The sequence below is a fragment of the Nasonia vitripennis genome, chromosome 5, assembly GCF_009193385.2.
Source record: "Nasonia vitripennis strain AsymCx chromosome 5, Nvit_psr_1.1, whole genome shotgun sequence".
In the NCBI taxonomy this organism is placed as follows: domain Eukaryota; kingdom Metazoa; phylum Arthropoda; class Insecta; order Hymenoptera; family Pteromalidae; genus Nasonia; species Nasonia vitripennis.
In genome coordinates this window covers 6,513,919-6,530,625 of record NC_045761.1, presented here as the reverse complement: position 1 = coordinate 6,530,625, position 16,707 = coordinate 6,513,919, and the positions used below count along the sequence as shown (strand labels likewise).

General features: G+C 40.1%; 4 protein-coding genes across 4 annotated transcripts; 2 read left to right on the top strand and 2 right to left on the bottom strand.

Annotated features, from left to right (window-relative positions):
- Nucleotides 1–1,343: 1,343 nt before the first annotated feature.
- LOC100122990 (short-chain dehydrogenase/reductase family 16C member 6) lies at nt 1,344–6,190 on the top strand. The gene is made up of 8 exons (XM_001606547.6): nt 1,344–1,737; nt 3,056–3,319; nt 4,221–4,345; nt 4,417–4,527; nt 4,597–4,758; nt 4,826–4,908; nt 5,096–5,212; nt 5,302–6,190. Exons 2-8 carry the CDS (start codon nt 3,073–3,075, stop codon nt 5,402–5,404), a joined length of 948 nt encoding a protein of 315 aa, XP_001606597.1. The 5' UTR covers nt 1,344–1,737; nt 3,056–3,072; the 3' UTR covers nt 5,405–6,190.
- Nucleotides 4,933–8,815, bottom strand: LOC100123001 (chitinase domain-containing protein 1). The gene is made up of 7 exons (XM_001606557.5): nt 7,267–8,815; nt 6,910–7,059; nt 6,646–6,820; nt 6,457–6,566; nt 6,231–6,385; nt 5,819–6,151; nt 4,933–5,657 (listed from the first exon to the last, which is right to left on the bottom strand). Exons 1-7 carry the CDS (start codon nt 7,378–7,380, stop codon nt 5,519–5,521), a joined length of 1,176 nt encoding a protein of 391 aa, XP_001606607.1. The 5' UTR covers nt 7,381–8,815; the 3' UTR covers nt 4,933–5,518.
- Nucleotides 8,816–8,849: 34 nt separating this feature from the next.
- LOC100123010 lies at nt 8,850–14,709 on the top strand. Its single transcript, XM_008218914.3, has 10 exons — nt 8,850–9,027; nt 11,347–11,481; nt 12,498–12,602; nt 12,682–12,825; nt 12,902–13,084; nt 13,156–13,294; nt 13,364–13,485; nt 13,567–13,796; nt 13,859–14,029; nt 14,110–14,709. Exons 1-10 carry the CDS (start codon nt 8,958–8,960, stop codon nt 14,386–14,388), a joined length of 1,578 nt encoding a protein of 525 aa, XP_008217136.1. The 5' UTR covers nt 8,850–8,957; the 3' UTR covers nt 14,389–14,709.
- Nucleotides 14,577–15,559, bottom strand: LOC100114792 (U6 snRNA-associated Sm-like protein LSm7). The gene is made up of 4 exons (XM_001607991.6): nt 15,460–15,559; nt 15,352–15,372; nt 15,075–15,255; nt 14,577–15,001 (listed from the first exon to the last, which is right to left on the bottom strand). The coding sequence occupies exons 1-4, from the start codon at nt 15,463–15,465 to the stop codon at nt 14,862–14,864; spliced, it is 348 nt and encodes a 115-aa protein (XP_001608041.1). The 5' UTR covers nt 15,466–15,559; the 3' UTR covers nt 14,577–14,861.
- Nucleotides 15,560–16,707: the final 1,148 nt, after the last annotated feature.

Genomic DNA, 16,707 nt, shown 5'->3' with positions numbered 1-16,707 from the left:
TTCTACGTTACTTAGTTCCAGCAGGTGTACCTTTGCAGTTTGAACGATTTCGGAAATGTAACGCAAAAGATTGAATGAATAAAACACATAAAAGTGATCCGTGTAAAAAAATGTGGTTGCTTATATTTATAAATTTATCACAATAACTCAGAAAGTGAAAGTTTATGGCGGCTAGATGGTGATAGAATCATAAATTCGAGAAACGGGAGAAGAGCAGGATTAATTTTACCTGCGAGTTTACGAGGTCGTTGACATAATGATACATAATCATTTCGGCAAATGATCGTTGTAATCAAGCAGTATTAGAGTTCGTTATTTAAAATAAAAAAAGGTATACCTGTGATGGACCAAAATATCTAGCAATAATTTCCGATTGATAAATGAAAGAATTATTACTTTAAAACTGTTTTTATCGTGTCTCCATTACGACCGTAATAGTACGTTACAGTATGTCGTAAAATTTTCACAGTACTTAAACACAATGGTATGGATTAACAATGAATCTGCAATTTTTTCTGCACAGCTCGGGCGCGATCTCTTATTAGGAAAGAGAAAGGAACATCGGAGAAATGATGTTTTATTTTTCGAACTGCAGAGCCTGGATTTGCATGACGTTATAGTGCGAAAGTGGATCCTGTTTTCGACTATTCGATTTGTTCAACGTCTCTAAAACGGTATACAATGTAGACGCGTTTAAAATTCAAGGCGATATGTTAGTTACACTAATTGGAAAACCAAACAAAAGTTATATCATTGTAAATTAGAGGATACCCGCGACTTAGGTGTACACACAGAATAAAACTTTTCGAGCATGTTTTTACTCGCCGGACTGCCGAATATTGAGAACTTGGCTATACCTACATTTTTTTTTAATATAGCGATCGAATAGAAAGTAACGAGATTTTGCTATAGGAATGTATTTCGCTCGGCTGACCTGATGCAGTTTGCAACTCGTTACGTAGTCGGTCAATTTTTATAACATAGCGCTTTCCTGGAGTACATCGCAATAAAAGAAAAAAAAATATACAAAGTTACAAAATCATCACTAAAACTATCAATTCATTTGATAATTTCTAATAATGCTTCCCGGTCTATTAACAAGAGGTCAGATTATGAAATAGAAAAAAAATATATCCTTGACGACACGTATCCTAAGATCAGAAAACAAAGTGAGTAATTTGGGTTTTTCGTAACACCGCCAACCGATCTCCATCCGATTTATATTCCCTAACGTTCAAAATCTATATCCCACAATGTATCATCCTCAAGTTACCTTCCTACAACACCTCATATTACCGAGCAAAAAACCCACGCGTGTGTCCTAAACTTTCCAACAGCTCACCCATATACACAACAACGGGACCAAAACAGTGTGTATACCTACTCCACAACATCACAACCCGCGTGTTGGCGCTTTCACTCGGCGGGTGAGACTCGTAGCGCGATGTATTATAGAGTCTAGGAGAAGGCGTCCGTCAGTCCTGCAGTCGCCTCTCTCAGCTGCAGTCGTTGCTTCTGTTTGCATTTCGAGTGTCCAACCTTACGGTTTTCTCGTGCTTACCGATCTCGAAGCGGCGGGAGGTCGATATAGGCGAGTCGCGCGTACCCGTGGGTTTCAGTCGGGGACTAAGTGTCAGGTGCCGCGCACGTGTGAAGAGGATCTACGAGTGGTTTGGAGAACGTGTGATTTTTTTTTATTCTGGTGTGCGTTTTGTGCGATTGAATTTTTTTTAAAAAGTGAGTATTACCGATTTTTTCGTTTTTTTTTTATCGTGTTAGATTTATAAGTACACTTTACAATAGATATACAGTTATGATTAAGCATTAATTTTCGTTAGGATTCGTTTTCGTGAATAAAAAAAATACACTTGCAGCCGCTGCAATGCCGTTCCGTGCCCATACTGTGTCCCGCTATTTCGGCTGTCATTATACACTGGTTTCCACATTCGAGGAATTCGTCTAGAAAGTCGGGAAATCCGTATACACATGTATAGACCGCGACTCAATTTTCATAATACAAAGCCCAGCTCGTATTATGCTGTGTGAAATAAAAAGTTCAATGCATCGGGATAAAGAATCACGCGATTTTTCATTCCGAGCGTGTGCTCCGAAGCCTCGTTCAATCCAAGTTGTGTTTATTGTGATGCCTCCTTGCACCGGTTAATTCGTATGCGAAACTGCAAGTTCTGATAGTTCAAGACCCCTCGTCTGTTGGTACACCTCGACGCCGAGCGTTGCTGCGTGGTTTTACGCGTATAAAATTAAAGATTATTTTAATAATTGACTAGAAGTAGGACTTTGACTGTGTTGCAAAGATATTAGTTGAATTTATCAAGGTGATACGTGGGCTTAATCGATATAATTACACACCGATCATAGCCTCGAAGTTATCAGGTTTAGAAAGCCGACTTTAACTTGAATTTAATATGCCGTTGTTAATACACCAAAAGTTATTAACCACCACATCCGAAAATCTTTTACGGGCCGTAAAAACCTAGCTCACGGCTATATGAGCTACCTCGGATTTACCCAGATCACTTCTGCCAATATGATAATAAACACCACGGCTGAAATACTGCATAAAATTATCGCTGTTTTCACAAATTTCATTAAACTCGTTTTCTAATACCCAACCCAGCTGTCTATAACCCACACGTGTATCGAAATTCTCCGAGCATTATGATGTCAGGGTTCACTGACTCGCGCTTGATTCGAGCACCATCTCTATTTTCCGGTCATCCGCCGCGCTCAACTTATTCCAGGACGTGTGTAGCGCCGAGCAGTGGCTTCTATCGTAAGTGTCTTCTCGGAAACAAAAACTACTTTCCAACTCGGCTCCACTCGATTCAATGGCAAGGACGGCGCGTAGTACTGCTGCGCATTTCTTACAATATTTTTTCCCTAGACGTCATTATACTAGACACAATAATTAGGTTCGCAACAATGCAATCATTCAAACGCGCTCACGACACGTCCAATTAAAAAAAAAATGATGTTCGAATTCACACGCTGGCGCAAAGCGTCTGTATACTTAACGATCCACGACAACTTTCAGAGCTATATACCGGCGAAATGAGAATAACGGATCTGCACGAGTTCTTCGCGGTGATCTACGATCTCGCGCTGTTCTCGGTGATGGCGGTGATCTACTTCATGGAGTCGCTCATCCTGACCTTCATACCTCGACGTTATCGCAGTAAGAATCTGCGCGAGGAGATAGCACTGGTGACTGGTGCCGCCGGTGGAATCGGTAGACTCATCGCGCAGAAACTCGCCGCTCGAGGATGCAGCGTCGTCGTCTGGGATATCAATAAGACTGGTTGGTTTGGTTTTTTTTTGACAAATTTTTAACTATTTCGAGCACATCAGAGAAAATTGAGATAAGCTTACGGTACAAAGATTATGTTTGCATTCGTACACGATATAGTACAGATACGTATCGGTGCACTGTGATGCCCGTCTTGCCAATCTCGGTACGCATCTACTTCCACGTATAAAAATGTATGTTAACCGCTTGTTTCTCAATTTTTCCTTTTTTTTTGGTTCAGCTCAACAAAAACTAACTTTAACCTCGTTCTCATTCCACGTTGCGATTCTAAATCTGTTTTGCATAATTTTTACGCACACATTTTCGTACAGACGAGGCCGTCGTTGCATATCATGTTAATTCGTAATTTCCAGAATTGGGCAAGCAAAATCAAGCGTAATGTCCCAAAGCGAGAATTACCGCGCCTTACAAAAGTTGACTTTCTCCCTATGAGCAATAAAATCGATTTTCCATTCCAACGCATGTCTAAACCACTGCACGCGGTTCGACTCTTGGAAAATGACATCGCGCTCGTCGGGTACAAAAATTCCAGCGAGAAACGTGTCCTGATATACGATAAGCTGCATGTATACACGGCGAAAGTGCTTTACTGTATAGGATGTTTATTCGCTGATTATAATTTTGGCGCAAATCGCGAACATTACGTAGCTGTTGCTGGGGTGATAAGGTTTTTCGAATCACTTTCGCATTGCGTAAGCAGACATTTTGCCGAAAGCAAAGGATTTGCAAGCGTAACGTTGAAAAATCAAATCAATGTTAAGTTATAAGCAAATTAATATCTTTTTAACGAGCCATAAAAATCATTTAAGATGTGGTTATGGCAATAACGACTGAACTTTCCCCGATTCACTCGACTCGAGAGTAGAAAATAAAGTTGTTATCTCTGGCGTAGGTGTCGAGGAGACCGCCAGACTGATAGAAGAGGCCGGTGGCAAATGCTGGGCTTACCACTGCGACATCACCGATAGAGAAGAGGTCTACAAGACCGCGAAAGCCGTCAAACTCGACGTTGGCAACGTGAGTCACTCTTCACGTTCTGTTGTACGCTCGTCGACGCTCTGAATAAATTTAAGCTTTTATAATGTTAGGTGACGATACTCGTCAACAATGCTGGATACGTTTATGGCACTACTTTGATGGAGATTCCTGACGAGGAGATCGAACGCACTTTCAAAGTCAACGTCATCTCGCATTACTGGGTGTGTATTGTCTTAGATGTGTATAAAGAGAAGTTTTAACGAGTCTAATAAACTGTATCTTGAATTTAGACAACCAAGTCCTTCCTGAAAGAAATGATGAGAGAGAATCACGGACATATCGTTACCATCGCAAGTGTTGCTGGACTTCTGGGTACCTATAATTGCACTGATTATTCGGCCACGAAGTTCGCAGCTATTGGTTACCACGAGAGTCTGTTTACCGAGTTGAAGGTGAGCATAATAGTTTAATGAAGAGTTTTTCAAGTGCAAATAATACAACTTTGTTCGTTTCACGCAGACACACGGCTATGACGGAATCAACACGACGCTGGTGTGTCCCTACTTCATTAACACCGGAATGTTCAGCGGAGTCAAGCCAAGGTAAATCGCAGATAACAACTGGAATAATTGTGTGAAATTTCATTTATTAAAAAAGAAAACGAAAACGTTCTGGCAAATATATCGTTACTAAACAGGTTGTTAGAAAGACTCGTAACAAAAGTACCAACCATTACAATGTTTCCTTATATCTTACTCTTTATATATTGCAATTCATTGATTTTTTCAGGCTCAGGCCGATGCTCGAGCCAGACTACGTCGCGAGCGAAGTCGTGGGGGCGATAGCGACGAATCAGATCTACGTAGTGCTGCCCGGGATCATACGATATGTCTTGCCACTCAAACAGTAATTTAATTATTTATTACCAAACATCCACGACACTCGAGCGATTATTGCACTCAAATGCTAATTACTTGGTAATTTTTTACTTTCAGTATTCTGCCGTCGAAAATGTGTTGGGCTCTGATGTATCACATAATTCAGGGACCACAGACGATGATGATGCTGAAGAACCGAGGCATGGAAAAGATCAAATAGTCGACTATGAAATCATCATGCCTTTGTAAATATTTAATATACTGCAGACGGAAGAGGTGTGCGTTTCAATTCGTGTAAAACTGGAGAGGTTATTGTGCTATTGTAAAATTAGTATCACAGTGTATCGAAGAAGTAATTCAGTCCTTGACCGAGCTCCCAAATCGAGACGCCGGTCTTCAGTTCAGCAGCTAGGTCCAGTCTGACCAGAATTGAGTATAACGTGGGATAGAAAACGAAGCCACCGTCGTTGGACCTGAAATTGCGCAATGCGTTAGTTTTACCATAGGATAAATAAGATTTCAAAACTAATCTATGAAAAATCTTTGAAAAAGGTGTACGCGAATTCGCGGGAGATACTAAATCATTCCGACAGCTATCTACCGGAGATTAATGATTCGCAGTTGCGTAACTTACTTGAGCTCAAAGAAATGTTCTTGACTCTTGTCGTCCCATTGAATTTTGCCTTTGAAATCCTCGAGAAGCTTCACGTATTGTGAGCCCACAATGGGACCACCTCCAGTATGTGTGTAATGGTAACCATAAAAGTTCAGGCCCATTAATATTTGAGCTCGCTTTGGATCGTTTTCATCGGGTACAAGATACTCTATGCATTTTCTTATCCATTCAGTCGGAGCGTTTGGGCCTGGACGCTGAACGCTCGAGAAATCATAAGTCATTAGCGAGAAGTACCTTATGTGTGGCGCAAGAGAGTCAAAATTCTTTTTTGTAAAAAGTTCCTTGTCCATTCTGTTAAATGAAAAGAATAAAATAATTTTTGAATGAAAATGTTGTAAGCTCTTTAAAGAAATTAATGATTTTTTCATACCCTCTCAAAGGTGGAACAGCTAAAACTGTGTCAAGACCTTTTTTTCTCAAACCATCTGCTATGGAGTTTATAATAGAAATAATCAACTTCTTTTTTGCCCCAGAGAATGCAAACTGGTTCCATATTTCTAGAACATATCCATCAAATAAATAAGCCTGAAATCAAACAAAATGAATATTATTTTTGAAAGCTCTGTGGAACTTTTTTAAAATGATAGGATATCTACCTCTGTGAGGTCAGTCAACACTCTGATTAACTTATCCCTCTTTTGAATGTTATTGAAAAGCTCAAGAACATCATCACCGGACCATCCTTCGAATAAAATCCTAGGCAGAACTAAAATATATAAAAATTAACATAATATGAATTACTAATTCTAATCAATAAATAATAACAACTGGATTTAGACATTTACTCTTTGTGGTATGATTCTCATTGTCAGCAGCTTTCATGTCATGTAGCCATAGCTTTTGAAGATCATGCGTAGGAATTTTGAATGGGTCCTTGCTGTTGACTGTCAGCCAGACTGGTGAGACCATGTCCAATTTTCCATGGAACCTCTTTGCATTTTCATAGCCATCATTGTTCCACTGTAGAGTAAATTGAATCAATTTAAGCAATATAATGAATATTGATGGTTACTCAGAATTTCTGCTACTCCTTTAAATCTGATACTTACTGGTGTAATATATCCAAGAACATCTCCTGATATGAAATGTTTAACATCTGTTTGTCTACCGTACAAACCACTCTCCCTCAGGATATCTTGTACTTTTGGATCGGTTCTGACCAGGTTCCTTTGGAACACATCCTTATCAGTGGGTCCAGTCTAAAATCAATAAAATCCACCCAGACATTTAGTTAACCAGCAACAAAACGCGCCTAACCTAAAATCCGTTCGATTTACGATTTCCCAACCAATACCAGCCCAAGCAGCGAAATTCGCAACAAGTAAAATCGGGCAAATGACACAATAACTACTGCGCAAAAGAGACGCCGATTTACTATCGATTTTTTATCGATAAATCAAGCTCACCTTTTTCACATCCTTATCCTGCTTCTTCGCCTTCTTTCCTTTCGTGGGCGACAGAGTTCCATTGGCCTCAGCGAAAATCAAGACTAAACAGCAGACTACTATTTTTATATTCATTTTTCAACAATTAGCACCATCGATAATAACAAAAGCCGTCGACTACAACAAACAATGCTTACGTCGACCGGGTTATTATTTGTACTGTATTATTATTATTATTGTTATTATTATTGTTATTATTATTATTATCAATGAATATAGACTTGGTGTATAGAAGGGACGAAAACTTGGGGGACAGGTATAGTGTGTTATATGCAGTCTTGGGGGATAGCTATAGTGTAGTATAGGCTCTTATACGTGTATTTCAAAATGGGACCCCGGCGCCAATACTAACCTTCCTTCTATACCAACTACCAAGTCTACTTATATATCCGTCCTTATTATTATTGTTCAGCAGAGGCTGCGCATGCGTAGGTTTGCTCTTTTAGCAGCCGATCGAGCGCGCGGTTCGAAAAAAGCGCGCGAAGAGTAGAACCCTTTCCATAATCGTATATAACGTTTATAATTATTTCCAAAGAAACGAAAGACACGTCGCAATTGAAAAGCGGAAGACACACATTCACCAAAAGAACACAATTACGTAAACCATATCCAAACGTCGGCTCGAATAATAGTCGACCAGTTCTCGATAAATCACGGGCGTAATTTACAAGCTCCCCAGCGATAAATAAACCTCGAATTGTAGTTCGAGTCGAAAAAGTCGAGACACATTGGAGCCCAAGACATCCGCTTCCTCCTGAGATAATCATCATCGCGTGATCGCGCGTACAGCTTCCTAGCGATCCTCGCGTGCGCCAATTCGAACAATGCCTGTGTGTGTGTGTGTTGTATAGATATACGTGTACACATATGCAGGTGATGCGAGTCGGTCGTAGCGGTAAAAATCGAGAGTATATAACGATGAAATATGTAACTTTCGCCGCACGGAGAGTCGTTATATTATCCTGTGAGAGGTGACTACACGGCTTATCGGTGTTGTGTGTATACGTATAAGGTGTATGGATGGTCGATCGATAGCAATTTTGGTTTTAGCATAAGCGATGCTTTGGAGCTTCGAGGAAATTTGATGCAAAGTTTCTTCACTCGTATAATAGGCGAATTACAAATGCTTTGCATCGAGAGGATAACGACAATGCATATAAGTTGCGCATACGTGGCTCCGGGGTGTCTTTCACTTATTCGTTAAATAATAACGATGATTTTCAACATTGTTACGTAAAGACGAGCCCAGAACGTTCGCAGCGCGCGAAAAACCCAAAATTTTCTACTTCATACCTCTGCAATCAATACAGACAGATCCTCCCACACACACAAAATATAAAACAACAACAGAGTCGCTCACGATATATGTACGCAAATATACGTGGATAAAAAGTTCGAAAGAGAAAGAGACCACAAGTACACCATACTATAACTCCTCGCCAATGAAGTGAAGAGAGAGAAAATCGGCGGTGGGAGAGACGACTCCTCGCACTCAGTTTGAAAGTGCGAGCCAGCGCGTCAGGTGCAGCGCGAAAACTCTCGGCACTCGGACTTTCCTTCTCGTGCGTGTCGCTTCGTTTTTTCGGTTCCTGTACGCGCGTGCAGTGTGCTGTGATCGATCGATTCTTCGTTTATAATAATCAGTGCAGTCGATGGGCCAAGGCGCGATGGCGCGCTCTTGGACGATCTTGATCGGTTTCTGCCTTCTCGGCTGGACTTCTGGTGAGACTAGAATTTTTCTGTTATTTTTAGCTTATTTTAAAAGAATTAATTAGCTTAATTTAAAGAAAATTTTCGCCATTAGTCTTCTCCTGTGTGACGAGGATTGCTCAACGCGTTACGGAGACCTGTACAATGCGATGATCACAAGGCGAGCGTGAGAACGACGTTCATAATCTCTGGATTGTTCGCGCCTTTTTTTCGCGCTTTTATCCGTAAAAGACAGTCGTAAATTTTAGGCGTGATGGCGAGTACTTCCTCGACTAAATTGTGGCTTATAATATCCAAGTGCTTTTTTGCTCCTTTTTCTTCTTTGGGTAGACGGCTGATAAATCTCTCCTCGTGAAAACCAGTTTTCAACTTTGAACTGACGTATAAATAGAACTGGAAGACATTTTCTCTTTTCCGAGTGTGTGTGTGTTTTCTATGGCTTCCGTTGTCTGAAAAATATTTACTTTGTTTATATTAGTATAGCGGGGAGGGATTGTTGCGAGGTAATTCGAACTTAATAAGGCGGCGCTTATTAGGAAATTGATCGTAACGGATCACTTGTAACTCGCATAAACGATTTCCGTCAATGGCGCGTGTTAGTTTCCGAGTTTACTTTCGAAATTGCATACGTGCCTGTAGATTAGTGTGGCTGTAGAGCTGCACGATCGAGAGTTAATTTTTGTTCCTTATTAATTGACGCGCGTAACGAATTTAGCGCTGATTTTGTTTCATTTTCAATTGAAATTTTGAAGGAAACGAGACAATTATATAAATACAGTTGAATTGTTTATTTATAATAACTGTCCGAACTTTCTAGAAATAAAGCGAAGGCGAATAAGTCGTAACGTGTCAAATGGAAAATTCAAGCTCGAAGTTAAAATCTTATATAAATTAAATTTATCGGAAAACTCTGTGGTACAGCCACTAGAACCAACCTCAACGTTATAATTAAATTTATGATTCAGGTTTAATCATTATCTCCAATTCTCCAGTGTACTAACAAATTAAAAAAACAACTTCTCACACGATAAGCCCGTCATACTTTTCCAAAGCCAAAAAAGAAACCAAAACACGATGAATCTTCCCAAAACAAACGCTACGAGCCTTGACCCACTGAGCAAGTTCGAGGTCAACGCTTCGGTGCAGCTAGAAAGTCGACGAATCGCGAGCCTCATCTTCGACGCGGCGAATTGTTAGGCCTTGCATTGATGCATAACAAACGAGAAGAGAAGGAAGAGTTATACTGCGCGTCGATACTTGGCTTCGGTGAAATTCGCGCTGTCTTAAAAGTATCGAAAGTCTGTTATACCCTATCCCAGACACATAAATCGTTCGCTAATCTTCTACCATTTAAGTATTTTATTCCAACATTTAAGCCCGTTTATTCAATTTTCAGGTACGCATCGATAAAAAAAGTGGAAAGTAGCAAAAACAAGCTCGTCTTCTTTACGATTACGTACGACTCATATACAGAGATCGCGCAAATTTCCCACGCGTTATTTCATCGCCGAGTGTTGCACCGATACGTCAATGGGACGCGAACTCGTTCGTCGCCGCAGCGGGCACGCAATTGCCGGAAGTGAAATTTTCTTCTTGTCGGCGTGCAATAAAAAGTCATAAGCGAGATATATACGCCTCGATGAGAATTAAGGAAGCACGTTATCCGATCGTTGAAAGGTAGACGTGATCTATTTCGACGCCGTTGCAGACGCGTTTTTAAGCGAGTTCATCGCATGTAAGCGTATGATTACATAGATATCGGGGTTGTAAAGAGGCAGTTAAACTGGACGGCGACTCTTTGATTGGCTTTTTATGCATATGTTGTGCAGAGTATATATAACAACGGCTGTTACTCAAGATCTATTATGCTGTCCCATGAGAGGATATTTCATTTGATTTCAGAGTTTTGCAAATTCTGAATAGTTGAGGAGGAAAAAAAAAGAAATTAGCCCTCGACTTTCGCCGTTTCAATTACGCTTACTTTGTAAAGTCCAGTCGTAAAATCTCCTATCGCGAGACGAACTGCTCATTGTCCATTGCTCAACCAACGCACAGAAAAGAAAAAGTGAGGCAGGTCTTCCGGTTGAGATTCAAAGAAATATAATGAGTTTGTTTTTTCGTTTTCTAATATTGGTGAATGAGGAGTCTAATTATCATCAAATATGAATTAAATAAAATCAGAGTTATTCGAGAAATTGCGTCGATCAGTGCTTGCAAAGAAAGCTTATGAATTAATTATTCAACATTTCAAATATAACATTATCGATGGCCTAGTTTTAAAATAGAAAAAGTTGAGGAGTATAAAGGAAAAGTGAGTTTTTTGGCTTTCAGCGGCTAAGGTCAGCTCGAAGGAGTCCTCAGTAACAGCGCCCTGTATCCACGATACCAAGTTCTACAGGAATTCCAAGACCCCAGCTCATGCGGTCTGGACACCTGCGGAATGCGCCAAGTATTACCTCTGCCTGGGTAAGCGTTAAGTTGACTCATTAACTCCTATTATTGCGCGACTTGCGTGTAACCCGCTGATTTATTATGCTTCGGATGAAATAACTGAACTGAATAGTTCTTTTTCCCATAAAGAAGATCTAGTTCATTCTAAATAATTTTCAAAATTCTGTTCGGCTCCATTACAATTAACAATCATCCATTGCCACAAATTATCAAAATTCACCACAATCCAAAGAGCCTCTCGAAACTCGAATTTTCCGCCGATGCGCAAAATCAACGATAGCAATTTGTCAAGAGCCTCTAGCATCAGAAAAACGACCACGTTTCACAAGAGCTACCGGCACCACGTCCTATTTAACGTAATTGTGCACACGAGCACACACGTATATAGCATCCTCGAAACTCTGCTCACGCGCGCTGACATCTTCGAGGCAAGAGTATTGAGAAAGTCGCTTGGAAAAGTGCGAGAGACGTGTATATACAGCCGCGCGGATTTGGACTGGTTATACAACGCACGGCGCGCGGTAAGATGCAATTTTCTCGTCGCGACGAGCATAACCACCTGAGGATCCCACGTATGCGCGATTTTAGCGATGGCATTATCTGATTCGGTGTGGTTTTTTCTACAGCACCGCTGACGTCTCTAATGATCTGGGCGGTTTCGGAGATGCGAGTATTGCGAATATAAGGCTGACTGTAGAAGCTTGATTAATTTGGAATTTTGAAGTACACCAAGTCTGCAGTATAGTTTTCGATTTGAGCTTAAGAAAACGTAAATCAAATCTGAGTAGTGACAGGTGATATACCCGAGCAGAAGGAAAAAACGAAAGTCAGCGATGAAAAAAGAATATCAATATCTTTGTCAAGCTTTCCAATTGTGAAAGTGATCCGGAATTCGTGAAAGGTACTTGCTCCGCGTATACATGCGCGGCTCCTCTTATATCCATACACAGAAACCATAAACCATCGGTATACTCTTCCACAACCGTGTATCAAAACAACACACCTAGCTACAGCATCCGACTTTTTCTCAGACAACGAGGTGTTCGAGTTCAAGTGCTCGCAGGGTCTGTTGTTCGACGTGAGCCGTCAGATTTGCGACTTCAAGGCGAACGTTGACAACTGCGACGTCATTCTGGGTAATAAAAGTTCACTTGATTTCTGATGTGAGGATAACATTACGAGCGTGTGATCTGAGCTTGGAAAAGTTGATTGCAGAGGAGGCGCCGTCGAAACCGCTGTTGGAGAACGGAAACTGCGAAGAGGGACACTTGGCCTGTGGTGACGCTAGTTGTATTCTGAGTCAGTACTTCTGCGATGGGAATCCGGACTGTCCCGATGGTTCCGATGAAGCCTTTTGTGGTGAGGATTTTAATCCTTAAAAAATGCTTTTGTCTATACACACATATTCGAGCTTTCCATAATGATTCTATTAAAGACCATCAACATGACGCAAACAGCGCACTGCCGTGTGACAAGAACCGATGTCATCTTCCCAACTGCTGGTGTTCGTCGGATGGAACAGAGATACCGGGGAATCTCACCTCTCCGACGATACCTCAGATGATAGTGATTACTTTCGAAGACGCCGTCAATTCGGAGCACTTTGACTTCGTCAACAGTTAGTAGATTCTTCTGATATTTATAGGTACTTAATGGCAGTGCAATCTCACGAAAAACAAAACATTCTAGAACTGTTCATCGACGATAGGAAAAATCCCAACGGCTGTCCGATCCGTGCTACCTTCTACGTAAGCCACCAGTACACGAACTACAGAGATGTGCAGCAACTTTGGAATCTTGGTCATGAAATCGCTGTTCACTCCGTGACGTAAGACTTCACTTGTTTCTCGTTCGTTTTCTTATATTATTCATCAATACAGTTTACAAATTTCCACAGTCACCGAGGTCCTGAAGACTGGTGGATGAAGAACGCGACGCTCGAGGACTGGTTCGACGAGATGGTCGGCGAGGCGAACATCATCAACAGGTTCGCTGGAGTTAGAATGGAGGATATGAAAGGTGAAAATTCATCTCTATTAAAAAAAAAGCGAGAAAAAAAATGGAAGTCAAAATTTACGTTTCGATCGTTTACTCGTCTAGGTTTGAGAGTCCCTTTTCTGCGGGTCGGCTGGAATCGTCAGTTCCTTATGATGCAAGAGTTCGGCTTCGTGTACGATTCGAGTATCGTAGCTCCGCCTTCTAATCCTCCGATCTGGCCATATACCCTCGATTACCAACCTCCATACGGTTGCACTGCTGTCGGACAACTCTGTCCCACCAGGTCATATCCAGGAATCTGGGAGATTCCTATAAATCCGCTCTTCGTAGAGGTGAGTTGGATACTACTTTGCTCGAGTTGAAAGTCTCTTGATCGTCGAACGACGTTTTGCAGGATCAGCACTGTCAGACGCTGGAAACGTGTTCCATAAATTTGAACGAGGACGAGATCTACGGTGCCCTGATGAACAATTTCAAGATGCACTACTCCAGTAACAGAGCTCCATTAGGACTTCATTTTCAAACTTCGTGGCTTCAAACGCCTTCGAATTATCTAGCACTTTCAGTAAGTTGATTTTTCGAACTGAAAAAGAGCCACAGTTAAAGCTTCAAGCATCGAAAACGATTATCAAATATTTTTTCTAGAAATTCATCGACGACGTATTGCGCTTGCCGGACGTCTACTTTGTTTCGAATCAACAGGTACTGGAATGGATGAGAAATCCAACGTCTCTCGATCACATTCGCGCATTTAAACCCTGGCACTGTTTCGGCAAAAAGTTCGATACTTACGAAATATTTTGCGACGTGCCAAACACGTGTAAATTGCCAAGCAGAATATTGAAAACTCACAGGTACTTGCACACATGCTACGACTGTCCTAAACAATACCCATGGCTGCGCAATGAATTTGGACATGATTGAGATGGTGGAAAAGTATTTTCTAACAACTATTGATACTACAAGCTTTTAAATTACTGTGATTGCAGTGCTAGTATTAAGCTGACTGAGTACCTTAATTAGCTGTAGAAATAATTTTTTTTTTTACTTTTACTTCTACGAGACACGTATGTATGCATAGACTAATCTTTAGAGAATAATAATTGAGAATCTAATTATCAAAGCATCGATTTATTTAGTTAATAGAATCGTGACATTTGGTCAACTAATTAAAAATAGTTAAGCATAGATTTAGTTAAGAAAACTCAAAAAATACAAAATGAATAAATCAGTACTGTAAATTGATTTACTTTTTTGTATCGTATCTTTTTCAATAAACCTATATGTACAGTTCATTTTTTTACAATTATCAAATACAAATAATATAAAAATGCATAGTTATATTACTTGAGAAATTATAATAGTAGATAGTGTGATGAGTACAGAATCACCAAGAATCATCCTTCTTGCTGTACAAATGGATTTGGAATGGATTCCATGCCATCAACTGGACATATAAGTACAACAGAGGTTCCTCGACAGACCACTAGCCCCAGCATTCTAGTGTCCTGATTCAACTTGTATGGGTCATCGGGATCTAGGTAAATTGCACAACATCGAATGTAGAAGAATTGAACATTATTTATTGCACACAATTTTGCAGCACTAACCTCGTAGGTATTCAGTTGTGTTATCCAACACAAGATTTAGCAGTGGATCGTATCCTTTCAAAATCCCTGAGGCTTCCCTGCCCCCTGCGAACTTGACTCTGATATTCTTCTCCAAGTATTTCGACAAGTCGAGAATACTCTCTTTCCTCTTCTTCTCCTTCTGATCGGAAGCATTTTGCTGCTGTAAAACAAAGCGAACGACAAATTAATCGAAAGCCCTCAAACTTCAGCCGAAAACTATTTTAGGTTAGCTTTGACGATGTGCGTTTTTATTCACCTGCGCTTGGGGCTTGTTCCCCTGTAACAAAAAAAAAGGTAACGTTCGTTAGTTCAACGCCGATCAATCCAACAAAAATGCTTAGGATCAACAATTTTCTCTACTTACAGACATATTTTGTGTTGAAGTTACTCTGAAATCGTGCTTATCCGAATGTGAAGCCCGGAATCATAACAAATTCCCGAGGCGCCCTTTTTCTTTGCTCGACGCATGCGCACTGCGCAGGCCCGCAATGGCGCGAATTTTCAAATATGTATAAAGAATAATAAAAAAATAAAGCTTCATAAAACTGTTTTTTTTTTTTTTTTGATAAAAGCTTTTATTTATTTTTACTCGTGTTATAAAAAAATACATGCTAGTACACGAAGACGTGCGTAGTACCATGAATCTTGAATTCTGCATCTCTTAACAATTCTGTATTAGTCGTGTTTTATTATTATTATTATTATTTTACTTCGTTTGTTTTCTCCGAGGCTCATCGCGGATTTTTAAATTTAATGATATCATCGAGATTCGCCGGGGTTTCGAAGCGAGAATTGTTCGACTTCTAGTATACAATGTACTCTTGTGCGCTGTTTACTTCGTGCAGTATTACATTATATTATGAAATCAATGGTTCTCTTCCTCACGAAAAACTCAATGTATTTTTTCAGTGAACTACGCGACAACATGTATAAATAATCAATAAAAAAGAAGACAGGGAACAATTAATCTAGTCTACGTAAGTCGACTTTCTCGCTTCAAAACGAATGTATAAGCCAAAAAGTGACGGATGAGCCGACGAGAGCCTTAACTATCGACTATTACAATGATAACGCATTAGATAAGTTATTAGTACTGTTCGTAAGCCTGAAAGTTCTTCTCCCCCATGTTATATGCACTTTTTCACACGCATTGCCATTAATATCGAACGCTCGACGTTGTAATTTTGTTGTTGGTTGTCTGGTGGTGTGTGTGTACTTTTTATGCAAGTTTTTTTCCTACGAATCCTCTTCCTTTAATATTCCATTAATATACGTCGTATAATATATCCTAATGGTATGTGACTACAGTAAAATCGGTTCTTATCCGTTTTTTATATTATCGTCAAAATTACACGCGTAAAATCATCGACGATCGTGTATACAACCTCGTCTTTCGGTCTCTGTGTTAGTGTTTTTTAAGTTGAAAATTGAATAATATTCACGATGTACACATACGATTTTAAAAACCCGTAAAGTTACAATATTCTGTATATAATTTTCTGTCGCTAGTTTTCGCCTGTTGCCTTCCCCGCAAATCCCGTACACTTAATGTATTTTATTCTATACGTATATCGTATATTATATATTACTTTTTGTTCGAACGGCTGCTCAT

Coding starts and splice junctions, on each gene's coding strand:
- LOC100122990 (XM_001606547.6), top strand. CDS start 3,073: ATGAGAATAACGGATCTGCACGAGTTCTTCGCGGTGATCTACGATCTC. Junction 4,528..4,596: donor ACGTCATCTCGCATTACTGG/GTGTGTATTGTC, acceptor TCTTGAATTTAG/ACAACCAAGTCCTTCCTGAA. Junction 5,213..5,301: donor TATGTCTTGCCACTCAAACA/GTAATTTAATTA, acceptor TTTTACTTTCAG/TATTCTGCCGTCGAAAATGT.
- LOC100123001 (XM_001606557.5), bottom strand. CDS start 7,380: ATGAATATAAAAATAGTAGTCTGCTGTTTAGTCTTGATTTTCGCTGAG. Junction 6,821..6,909: donor TTCTTGGATATATTACACCA/GTAAGTATCAGA, acceptor TTTACTCTACAG/TGGAACAATGATGGCTATGA. Junction 6,386..6,456: donor TGTTGACTGACCTCACAGAG/GTAGATATCCTA, acceptor GTTTGATTTCAG/GCTTATTTATTTGATGGATA.
- LOC100123010 (XM_008218914.3), top strand. CDS start 8,958: ATGGGCCAAGGCGCGATGGCGCGCTCTTGGACGATCTTGATCGGTTTC. Junction 12,603..12,681: donor CAACTGCGACGTCATTCTGG/GTAATAAAAGTT, acceptor AGTTGATTGCAG/AGGAGGCGCCGTCGAAACCG. Junction 13,085..13,155: donor GCACTTTGACTTCGTCAACA/GTTAGTAGATTC, acceptor AAAACATTCTAG/AACTGTTCATCGACGATAGG.
- LOC100114792 (XM_001607991.6), bottom strand. Junction 15,256..15,351: donor GGAACAAGCCCCAAGCGCAG/GTGAATAAAAAC, acceptor TTTGTTTTACAG/CAGCAAAATGCTTCCGATCA. Junction 15,002..15,074: donor CACAACTGAATACCTACGAG/GTTAGTGCTGCA, acceptor CAATTTACCTAG/ATCCCGATGACCCATACAAG.